At 43.1% G+C, this 12,096-nt stretch overlaps 1 protein-coding gene across 2 annotated transcripts; it reads left to right on the top strand.

The window, feature by feature from the left end:
• Positions 1–533: 533 nt before the first annotated feature.
• On the top strand, positions 534–11,851 carry LOC119909335 (protein SOGA3-like). 2 transcript variants are annotated; one of them, XM_038727519.1, is made up of 9 exons: positions 534–1,708; positions 2,453–2,677; positions 3,000–3,158; positions 3,432–3,500; positions 5,696–5,965; positions 6,053–6,430; positions 7,106–7,768; positions 8,116–8,246; positions 11,716–11,851. In XM_038727519.1, exons 1-8 carry the CDS (start codon positions 956–958, stop codon positions 8,182–8,184), a joined length of 2,586 nt encoding a protein of 861 aa, XP_038583447.1. In that variant the 5' UTR covers positions 534–955; the 3' UTR covers positions 8,185–8,246; positions 11,716–11,851. The 2 variants fall into 2 exon arrangements, with proteins under 2 accessions (XP_038583447.1, XP_038583446.1); XM_038727518.1 differs by having other exon boundaries at positions 7,920–8,246; positions 11,716–11,733.
• The last annotated feature ends 245 nt before the right edge of the window (positions 11,852–12,096 follow it).

Here is a 12,096-nt window from a genome sequence, read left to right as displayed (position 1 = left end):
CCGCTGGGGGACTTACTAGAGATATTTAAGAAAAGGAATGGTCAAAATTGAAGTATGAGAGGCTAAGATATCCCAACTGTGGTTCACACTGGATCCTACAATTCCCACAATGCAACTCGGTAGCTCCTTTACTCCTATGCTTTACCATAGATTGTGCTTTACCCTCCCCAAGTTTGTAACAGTGGCTTTTTGTTTGTTTGCCACTGTTGGGGCCACAGAGGACATTATACAACTGCTTTCACAGGTCAAGTAAATCTCATGACCAGTAAACAGATGTTAAAATCGGTGCAGAGCCCCTCTAATGAAATTTCCACCAATGAATTACCTTATACTGCCTTTAACTCTCTGTATACATTAAGAACTGTTATCCATAATGTAATTAGCCTAACTGTAGGGTTAGGATATAAAATTCTGCTCATTATAAATTGTTATACCTACATTGTAAACCCAAGTGCAACCTGCTTTGGCAACACTGTAGTTAATCACGGCCATGCTAATAAATCTGATTTGAATTTGAGAGAGAGAGACACAAAAGGGAGGATTGGCAGTTCACTTCCTGGTTTGACGTAGCCGACACCCCCACGTCATATGGCCAGTGCCCCGTGGTGCCCTACGCCAGCAACTCTCCATAGTGTCCTGCGGCAAGAATTCACACACAATGTGGAGCTCTTTATGGAAATGCATTTGTTTGGACTTTTTTGGTAAAGTTGGGCTGTGGGTCGGGATGAAGAGATGAGGACAGCTGGAGGAAAGCGGCATCTAGTGGCTCACGCACGGGAAGCATAAGTTCAAACTTTCTAGATGTTAGGCTACAATATAAGCCTGTAGTTAAAACCGGGTTGGAATTTGCAAGTAAACGACTTTGGATCCTCTGTACAGGTATTTCCATGTTTACCCGTGATAAACAAGCAGAAATGATAACCTGTGTTTGGAGTTTATTTTAGTGGAGCAGAAAATGAAGGCTGCCACCAGCGGCGCTGCAGACCCTCCATCATCGTCAACATCGGCAGACAATAGCGCAGGAGCGAGGAGGCAGCACCGGGCTCCCTCGCCGGCTAGAGCCCAGGAAGGGGCGACGAAGCGAGCTCCGAGACACACAGGCAAGTCCAGATCTCCTCTTCCTGCAGGAAGGAGCAGAAACGCCGGGGTGAGGGAGAGGCCCACTGACGGAAGGGAGAGGGAGCCCGAGAGCCGCGGCGGTGCAGCTGTTCCTCTGGATGGTGCTGAAGCTGATCTAGTCACACCAAACAGGGCGGATGCTGCCGGGGAACAGCCGACAGATTCATCAGCATCGGACCGTCGCACCACTGTACGCCTTCCCTGCCTTAAAGGCGACTCCCCCCGGCGGCTGTTGTCCGGCAGAGCCTCGTCCTCCTTTTCGGTGAAGGAAAAAGAGGAGAAGCCCGAAGAGGAAGGCGGCCGCGGGGACAGAAGCCGAGTGTCTGTGGGCTGCGGCGCGGGCCTCGGATTGGGTTTGTGGAGAGGGGGTTGCTTACAGGCTGAACTGATCCAGTTCCACCTGCAGAGGAGGCTGAGAAGAAGCGGTGCGAAGATGCAAACCGAGATGCAAAACGCTGGCGCAGAGGAGGCCGCTCTGGGAAAGCCGGAGCCGGCTGCAGAGGCGACAGAGGCGGGGTCCGTGACACAGCAGGACCGGGCCTTCGAAGATGAGGTGGAGAGACTGCTAGATGAAAATGAAGATCTTAAGGTTTGATACATGTTCGTTTTTATGTGGGTTGACACTCTGCCATGAGCTAAAAGCATTAACAATATGGTGAATTAAAATAAAATGTTTCATCAGAATTGTAGGCAACAGCAAAACAGGCGACATTTGATTTTTCATATTAGGGCTGCATAAAATCCATGCAGGCTTTAAACACATAGGCCATGTGTTTAAAGCCTGGGGCCACATTACTCTCTGGACTGAATCGTGTGTTTGCAGTGTGGCTAGACTGAAAGATAGATAAATAAATATCAATTGATTTGTCTGTGGAACATCCTCCATGTTATCACAGAACATAAAAAACATCACTGAAAATACACTGATTACAGATGACTAATTGGTTACTGATCACATTGGCATTGATCTTCTAGGGACATTGATGATCTTGTGTTAAAATGAGGGACAACCAAGGGAGTGAAAAGCTGGCATTGGCAAGTTTGAATGTGCCACATTGGCAGGAAATATCAACAGAAGACACAGTGATAACATTAAAATACACATCCAGTCACAGCACATATTAAGTAAATTTGATTTCAGATAGTTGTGTGTGTTTTTTTAATCATGTACGCACTTATCTGAAGTTGACTATGGCTCAAGTCCAAAAACACCCATTACTCCATCTGTGGAGTCAAAGGTCAGATTCTAAAACCATAAACAGCAGAGATTAGCCACAGCCGGTCTTAACCATCTCGTAATTGTGACACATAATCTTTACTGTGCCCCCGCCAGTGTGAGATTGAGGAAATGAGGACCGAGATGGACGAGATGCGAGACACGTTCTATGAAGAGGACACTTGTCAGCTGCAGGAGATGAGGCGTGAGCTGGAGAGAGCCAATAAGAACTGCCGGATCCTACAGTATCGTCTGAGGAAAGCGGAGAGGAAGAGGCTGCGCTACGCCCAGACGGGAGAGATCGATGAGGAGCTGCTCAGGAGTCTGGAGCAGGACCTGAAGGTACAGGGGGGAGGGGAGGGTGCTCGACTGTCCTTGCGTGTTCCTGGGTGCAGTTTCCAGGACGTTTAGTTTATTTCTATCCCAAGGATGTGTGTTTCACTGCCACAGGTGGAAACGTTGCACTTTCAACGTGGTTACTGGTTTATATATTGTGTTTATATGGAGTTATTTGGTTTTGAAACGGTATGAAATGCCTAAAGATAGTAAAACTAAATTGTAAGACATTATTAAAAGTGCAGATAAAACAAGTTGGATATCCTTATATGAACTAAACAACGCTGTTTTTAGTTCCACTCTCAATGAAATCGAACAACTTTTGCAGGTTGCGAAGGACGTGTCTGTGAGGCTACACCATGAGCTGGAGAAGGTGGAAGAGAAACGCACAAAGACAGAGGAGGAGAATGAAAAACTGAGACAGAAACTCATAGAGGTGGAAGTGACCAAACAAGCCCTGCAGAATGAACTAGACAAAACCAAAGAGGTAACACTTACCCACATTCATCTACATCACATCCATTAATGAGCACTAAATAATTCAAGATAATGGTCACAGAGTCCAAGATCTTTTTGTTTATGTACAGTGCACTGTACAGGTGCATATTAAAAATGTTACATTTTAGCCCAAAAAGGATGTAAGCCATCACAAAGCAGAGTGGGAATGGGGAGAATACACATGTGCACACATATATAACTCATATATATATATATATATATATATATATATATGAATTTTCAATTCACTGTACACCAACAGTCTCAAAAGAGAAGAGGAAGCAAGGACGTCCAGAAGACAGACCGTAAATCTGCTCAGACTCCTACAGAGGTGAGTTGTTTTTACAGAGAAGGAAATCATATTCCCATAATGTTTCTTTTTCTTGCATAAAAAATCACATTGCCCAAAGTAATGTTCCTAAGGAACAGCAGCTGTCCTATAACACTTTCCATTGTGCGTGAGCTCATCTTTGAATAATTATCTTTTTCCGCTCGGCCGCCTTGGTGTACATTTGCGAAACGTCTTGTCATGAATATATATGAATTCCAGACATTGGTAAGACTTATTAAAATACATAGATCCTGCAGGTTTAGCTCACATGTTGAGCTGTAGTAGGTGCTAAAGCAAGTGCTGCAATCATTTGGAAGAAAAGTATATTTAAATGAAAGCTGAGAGTTTGCAGAGCTCCAGGAATTACTTTAGACTTCAACATCCTCTTAGTCCACTGATAGATAACGTTTTGGCTTAGAAAGACTGTGGTACAAAATCTTCTCTTTAATCTTGAATCCTTATGCCTTTACGTCTTATTGCGGAGACCAACCATGTGAACTTCAGGATTAGGTTTGAACCATTTCTACTTAATATATACCATAAAACTTCAATTAATAGCCCGGGCTTTTATTTGCTTTAATCACTGAACTCACCCTGACTTCATTTGGAACAGGCCTGTCGAAAACAGACGCCCGGGGGCAACGGTGCTGTAGGCAAAATTATTGATTGAAAAAAAAATATTTTTCTCCAAAACGCGCCGATGTTGTTGCTCTAAGTCTAAGCGGGCGTCATCTGCTAGCTGCCTGCCTGCTCTCGACATTTTTGCAGAGAGGAAACATGACGCTTGAGAACACACAGTGTTTTTCGCCATTTTTTTGGCCGACCCTTTGGAGATACATAAACATGCACCAAATGAAAGGTCTGCTCAAGCCGGATCGTTTGATGCCCCCCCAATCACTGTGGGATGTTCCGTTCTCAATCTACAGGCCTTTAAAGCATGGGTGTGCTTGTGCTGACAGGAATGTTGATGAATACCCACTGTTTTTATCAATATTTCAATGTTATGTTATTTGGAACTTGGTTGTATGGACAGAAAAAGTGTTTTAAAGACATCTACCAATAAAAGTCAACATTTTAACAGTAAAGATTGCCAAAATATGGACATTCGCCTGGTATATTTTGAAAATGTTGTATGATAACTGTTTTATTTTAGTTTATTTTCATCAGATTTACAGTTACAAATGCATTATAAGCTTCATTATGATGGTTTTGATGGTTTATTGCATTAAAATATAGCTTTTACCAGGCGAGGATGAAAATATTAGTATTAATATTATTTTTCTTTATTGCATCTCCATGTAGTCTGTAATAGTAAAATAAATATCTTAATATTCAATGGATTTATATTCCTTAGCTTCTTTCAAAGGAGAATAGAATTGTGCATCTAGGCCAAATGGTTAAGGAGTTATTCCTGATTCATTTTGGGTATGTTATTTTAGGTGTTTTTTCTGGAAAAAGGTGCCTGTTTTCAACAGGTTTATTCCTTTCTCACAAAACTCTTGCTCAGCAAAGATGGGAAATAGGCTACTATAAAATTGTTTATTTAAACCAGTATGAATATTATTTAATTATTTACGTAATAAAAAATAAGCCTATACAATAAAATTTCAATTACAAATTCATTTGATCTAGCTCAGAGAGACAGCACATCTACCTCATGCACAGAGGGAGAGAGAGAGAGAGATCAGTATGAAAATACCGTTAGCTACCTTAGAAAAGATGACAGGTGAAGATTACCATAGCTATTTTAACTTGGATTCATTTTTATGAAAAAACATTTTGATTCTTTTAATCGGTGGACCCTTATTGATATAAGGATGGACTGCTTTAAGTACTGCTTCAAAGTAGGGAGCTACCACTCGTTTTTGTCTCTCTTGTTTACCATATAATTCTGGTAAATCTGAATCATTAATACTTTGGTTCTCATGGTTCCCATAAAATGAACTCAACCATTGAATTTTGAAGAATATACTTGATCTAACGATGTGCAACATGTCCATATTGACATAAATTTAAACTTTTATATTTGTATGCCCGATCCGAGCAGCTAGAAGACTTTTTATATATCCAAAGAACTTCTTTTAAAACCAGACTCTCTAATTGAGATCTACGTTTCTTGGTCAAAACATGTAGCCTTATCAGGCCAGTAAAAGGGACAGACGTCTAACTGGGACTGTGTTGTGTCTATGCTCCAGGAGGACAATGAGGACCTTAAGTGCCAGCTAGCTTTCATCAAAGAGGAAGCAGTGCTTATGAGAAAGAAGACGGCCAAGATTGACAAAGAGAAGGACCGTCTGGAGCAAGAGTTGCAGAAGTACCGCTCCTTCTATGGTGAACTGGACAGCACCCATCCTAAAGGAGAGGCTGGGGGTCCACCTACCACCCGCGAGTCAGAACTAAAGCTACGGCTCCGCCTAGTAGAGGAGGAAGCCAACATTCTGGGGAGGAAAATAGTTGAGTTGGAGGTAAGTGCATACGAGGCTACATGGGTCTATAATAATACATCAGTGGAAGTCATGTCAGTGTTGAGCTTTTCTTGCTCTACCCCACAGGTTGAGAACCGTGGCCTGAGGGCCGAGCTTGACGACCTTCGTGGTGAAGGAGAGGGCGCTGGGAGCGATGGGTGTGGTGCGATGGGTGGGTCGGGTGCAGGGCGAGGCCTCGGTGATGACCTTACGGAGCTCCGACAACAGCTGCAGTTGGTGGAGGACGAGGCAGAGCTACTGAGGAGGAACCTAGCCGATGCTGAAGACCAAAATAAGAGAGTGACTACAGAGCTGAACAAGTTACGGTTCAAAGCCGGCACCCACGAGGGAGGCGCCAGGCATGGGGGAGGAGCGGGAGGTGCAGGGATTGATGGAGCAAAGGCAGAAGCCCTGCAGGAGGAGTTAAAGGCAGCAAGGCTACAGATTAATGACCTAAGTGGCAAGGTATTATAGTTGATTGATAATATTGCCAATAATTCAAAATAACAAAACCTTTTTTGAGTTTACTATAGTCACGAAAAAATGATTATCTTGTTAAATTTCATATGAAAATCTTTATCTAATTGTTTCTTATTCTGTAGAAATTTGACCAAGGATAGAAAAACAAGACTAAGAATTGAAACAGCCATGCGAGCAGCTCTGTGAGGTTGTAGCAGCAAAGCTTTGAGCTAAATGCTAATGTTAACACTGACTATGCTGCTAAAATGCTGATTTATGTAATGTAAATGTAATGTTAACACAAAGTACAGCTGAAGCTGATGGGAGTGTCAATAGTTTTGCAGATATTTGGTCATAAAACAAAGTATTGCAAATTGAACTTTTGACCTGATGATGGTGCTAATAATAAAAAGTCAAAAAATTCAGGGGATCACCAAAGTCAGTAGGAATAAGTAGGGAACATTACAATATGTGTAAAATTTCATTTCAATCAATCCAATAGGACCAAATTGGTGGATTGAGTGACTGAGAGACAGACTTTGCTACCCAAACAGCCATGCCACTAACGTGGCTAAAAGTATCCTGTTATTCCTCATTTTAAAATCTTCGCTCAGTTATGTCTTGTTTAAAAAATCTGATTACAGAATGTTATTACTTGAATAATCTCCATGTCTTTAATAGGTAATGCAGCTGCAGTACGAGAACCGCGTGCTCCTCTCCAACATGCAGCGCTATGACCTGGCCTCCCACCTCTCTCTGCGGCCCAGCCCACGGGACAGCGATGCAGAGAGCGATGCCGGTGGTGCCACAAGTGGTCGCCGTGAGAGTGACGAGGACTCCACCTCCTCCCGCCTCCTCCCACCGCACCGCAAACGCGAGGGCCCTGTAGGTGGGGAAAGCGACTCAGATGAGGTCAGAAACAATAACGGCAGCAGCCGTTGTCTGACTCCCACACGGGGCCTCTACACCCCAACGGGGCCCGAGGGCGCTGCCTCCTCCGCCTTGGCCCGCTTCCTACCTGGTGGCCGGTGCAGCCTGCGCGACAGGCAGCAAATGATTGACATCCGTGTTGAAGCGGAGAGGCTTGTTCGGACCATCGACCGCCTCATCGCTGACACGGCCACTGTCATCTCAGAGGCAAGGGTCTACGTTTCAAATGGCGACCTGATGTTCGGAAGAGGAGGGGAGGATGGTGGAGAGGATGATGGGGGCAGGATCAGGGAGCATGAGCTGCTATATCGTATTAACGCTCAGATGAAGGCCTTCCGAAAAGAACTGCAGGCCTTCATAGACAGACTGGAAGTGCCGAGGCTCGAGGACAGGGAGACGGAGGAGCCACTGTCGGTGAGACAAAGATCAAAAATTTACATGAGTTTCATGGTGGCATAGGAATGTCTCAAAAAGTTAAATGCTGATTCTGTTTCTTGCTCTTCCTTAATCCAATCTCTTGTTTCTTATCTCTTATGGTTTGTCACTCCACGCTTCGTCCGACCAGATGTTCCAGCCTATCATTTTGCTCATCCTCATACTTGTGTTATTTTCATCCCTCTCTTACGCCACCATCTTTAAACTAGTCTTTCTTTTCACTCTGTTCTTTGTTCTGTGATGTACGCCTCCCTTAATACACATCATCCCTTGTTTGTTTTTGCTCTTTTGTTCCCCCCCCCCCCCCCGCATCATTTGTTGCCAAGGTAACCAAGGGCACAGGAAAAGCTCAGCACTTGCCAACGCTGCAGTCACACTCAAGAAAGTGTGGCTAGATTTAACACTGGAGCCCACATTATCCACAACACATCACTGTCCACATCCGACCCTCAAGAAGGTGAGTTACAGTGTGAAACAGGCTTGTTAAAGACGTCATATAATGCTCATTTTAAGGTTCAGTATTTTATTTAGGGGTTGTACCAGAATAGGTTTACATGGTTTCATTTTTCAAAAAACACCATATTTTTGTCATACTGCACATTGCTGCAGCACCTCTTTTGACCTTTTGTCATAGGTAAGAACTATTAGCCAACCAGAAATAGAGTAGGGCAGGTCCTGACAAGCAAGGTAGTGTGATACAAAACATAGCCGCTCCTGCCAGTAACTGTGCTCAGTTCGGTTCAGCAGTACATGATCCCGAACATAGGCAGGACAACCTGAACCAGTTTCGCAGAGCGTAGAGCGAAGTTATTCATTTGTAACCAATTTATCTTTCATAGTAACAATTTAACAATGCACTGTTATCTAACCATAGACTGTATAAAACCTACATTGCAAAACTACACTACTACATGCAGCTGGTGCTGGAGTTATAAGCCAGTTGTTGCATTGGTTTGACTCGGACATCTTGTCACTGTGTGTGCGGCAGCTCAGTGTGTTTCTCCACCAGTGTTTTTGAGGGCGTGCCACACTAGCCGCTAGGCGAGCATTATGACGCATGTTACAAAGTGACACAGATGGGCAGGCTGGACTGCAATCGAGCTGTTTCCAGGCAGTTAAGAGCAGTGTTTTCTGTGGTAGATGGTAACGCCCTTTAGTGTGGACTTTGGGCTTTTTCACTTTGCAAACCTATTACATGCACACAAAAAAGATAGAGAAAGAGAAAAAGCATAATATGACCTCTTTAATACGTGATTTGTATGAAATAGAAGGAAACCCTCCTGCTCTGTTATCCCTTGGCCTGTCTGTCAAGTTATGTTCCACTACCCAAACATACAATGAATTGGTTTAATTAGCTTAACCTTTAGCTTCATAAAGGCTAAATAACAACAACGTAAGGCATACTGTTTCACAATCAAAGAGCGCTAAATACCATTTACTGTAGATGGAACATATTTCAGAAATGGAGGTTCAAAGGTTTAGCTTTGCTCACATTGAGCTGCAAAGGAGGACACATAATTCACATTTCCATGCTGCTTTATGTCCTGGTTTAACCTTAACAGCCGTCACCCCTTCTTTGTTTTTCAGAACAACACTCTGCGCTCTACCATCATGTTGTTGTTGTAAAGTAAAGATAAAGTTTTATGCTTCTTCTGAACTGCTGAAGGATATGTCATTTATTAGGGAACACAACAGGTGGGGGAAAATGGTGGTGATCCCATGGCAAAATTCCCAACAGGACCCCTGATTAGAGGCAGGCATTAGTAATTGATGGTGTGGCAGATGAGCAGCAGCAACTGCCTTCAGATGTCACTGCAGCAGGATGAGTCAAGAACACAGTCACGGGTTCAGGTTTCTCCAGGACATTGTATGAGATTTCACACATTTTGCTCTTTTGAATTGTAAGAATCTGAAGCCACAGCTCAGTGTATTGGTTAAGTGTTTTACAAAATATACCAGAAGATAAATATACCTTAAAAGTGCTGACACAAAGTTGAATGACATTGAAACTATGTGTAAATAAATTTTCAAAAAGACTGAAATTCTTCCAAACATGCCAGGCATCCGCCGTGCAGTTTCTTTTTCGTGACTATTTCCAATAAAGATATTATTGACTGTGACACGTTATTACTCACTGTGTCACCCATGCCCATTTGGCATCCCTTGGAAAAATGATTTGCAGCAGGGCATGGTCACAAGACAAAATCTGCCCAAGCATCCTAAAGCAGAGTAGCAACAGAGAAGCCTATTGGCCGAGAGATTGCAGCAGCTGAAATAGCTATGTAAACACTTTCCCTCTCTCTGTGAGCCCCAGTGGCCTAATTATAACCACAATGCTGGTGACGACAGTTGTCTCATCCAGATTTCAAATACAGGAATAAATTTGACATTATGATATTTGATCCCGGGTCCAATGGCGCGCCCACATAAACACTGGGGAGCGGTATAAAGGCTTGGTACCCCGGCTGGAACAGAAGTTGTTTACCCTTTAGCTCAACACTCCGGACTTCACCCCGATGCTGTGGTGTGACTAGAAGAAGTGGGCCCTTTAAATCCAGTCCGCTGGATTTTACGTAACACAGAGGAGGAAAAGTGAGGGGGAAGCTCAGGAGAGAGGGGACTTGACAGTTTGGCGACAAGGGGAGTGAATCTGTTGGAGAGGCCGGAAGAACTAGAGCAGGCTGAGGATTGTTACTGGAGGGCAGTGAACACTTACACGTTGAGCAAGGTAAGGACAGCTGTTTTTTTTTATTGAGGCGTAAATGGCAGCTTTGGTTATGGTTTAGTGCCATTTGGGAGGACACAATTTAAAATACTTGTATGTAGGCTTCAAACAAATATTAAATTATAGGCAGCATGACCTGAAGAAAACCTGAAGTCCACTGTTGTCATGTTTAGCCTTAAGGTGATTCATTTTTCAGTTCTGTTTTATTTCTTCAATTTTTATTTTTATTCATATTTGTTCATTTTAGTTTAAGCAACTTTAAGTTTATAACTTTTTGTCTTCTTTGTCTTCGTCTCTGAAATACATCCACCCTAGCTGCCCCTCTCCCATGCGCGCAGGCCATGCAGCCAGTTTACTATGCATAGTTACAAGATTATTAATATCTGTACTCTTACAACACAGGTGGGAGGGAAGTGGCTGGTACATTCCAGCACTTTCGGCCAGGTTACTTGTCATATTCAACGATAGCAACAACAACAACAACAACAACAACAACAACAACAACAACAACAAACCCTGGTTGACATAGTTTACTTGATTTGAGCTATAATATATATATAATATATAAAATATAATAAGAATATTTAGGCAATTAATACTCCCATTGGGACGCAGCCTACCCACGCCATTAATAAATGCTGACCAGGCCACATTTACAGGATTTGGGGATACATCTGAGGGGCAACCTTGAATGCATCTGAGATAAGACACAGCACATTTTTAAAGAAGAAATTTCAGTGTTGGACCCTTTATATTAAACACTGAATCTCAGATTCTTATCAAATTAAGCGTTTCTTCCCGTGTCTCAAGGCAAACAGAGGTAGTTTGGAGGTCAAAGTGACCACAAGTCCAAACACTGGCAATGCTGTCATGCAACATTCTTATCCACATGTGCTTAGGTAGGCTTACATGGGGATTTTGGACAAGAATGCGAAAGGAGAGAGCTGTGCATATTTGTCGTATATGAGGGCAGAAAGTGTCCAACCTAACAAGTAATTTAAGTAACAGAGAAAAGTAAAAACTGACAGGCAGTGGGATAAAAGTTGGTTCACTGCTTGTCATTACCACTGCACTACAGTAGTATGTTTTATTCTGAAATGGGTTGACCAGCGTTGTAAAAAAGTGTCTGAAATTAGGATTTGTTTTGTACTTTAAAGAAGTCTGCGTACCATCTTTTTTTACCATGTGTTTGTCTTTATAGTGTTTCCAGGCCATTGATCCTTCAACCCTACGGTGACCTCTGACAGGAAAGTGAAATAGGAGAAAGGGGAAATTACAGTTTAAAGAGGCCTCCGTGTATTGAGCGGCCTGCGTCATGGCAGCCATTGATCTGGAGCGTGGGCTGGAACACAGTGGCCGGGGCTGGGGGCAAGAGAGGCCAGAGCTGATGGACAACTTCGACTCGGAGATGCAGGAGTGGGAAGACCAGCTGCAGGACATCCAGAGAAAAATTGAAGAAGTAAGATTTTGTTTAATAGAGCTTTGACTTATGATGCATGAAAATGGGATTTGAAGAGCAACCCAGTGTTTTAAACTCTTATACACCACTGTCAGTGTCATAAATCAAACTTTTCTCCTCTTA

This window comes from Micropterus salmoides, unplaced genomic scaffold (genome assembly GCF_014851395.1).
Source record: "Micropterus salmoides isolate LMB-PRFRI ecotype aquatic unplaced genomic scaffold, ASM1485139v1 Ms_hic_scaffold_18, whole genome shotgun sequence".
Taxonomy (NCBI): domain Eukaryota; kingdom Metazoa; phylum Chordata; class Actinopteri; order Centrarchiformes; family Centrarchidae; genus Micropterus; species Micropterus salmoides.
This window is presented reverse-complemented; position numbering and strand designations above follow the sequence as displayed.

Excerpts from the sequence above, each read along its gene's own strand:
- LOC119909335 (XM_038727518.1), top strand. The coding sequence starts at position 956 with ATGAAGGCTGCCACCAGCGGCGCTGCAGACCCTCCATCATCGTCAACA. Across the intron at positions 3,159-3,431 it reads AACTAGACAAAACCAAAGAG|TCTCAAAAGAGAAGAGGAAG; the intron begins GTAACACTTACC and ends GTACACCAACAG. Across the intron at positions 5,966-6,052 it reads GGAAAATAGTTGAGTTGGAG|GTTGAGAACCGTGGCCTGAG; the intron begins GTAAGTGCATAC and ends TCTACCCCACAG.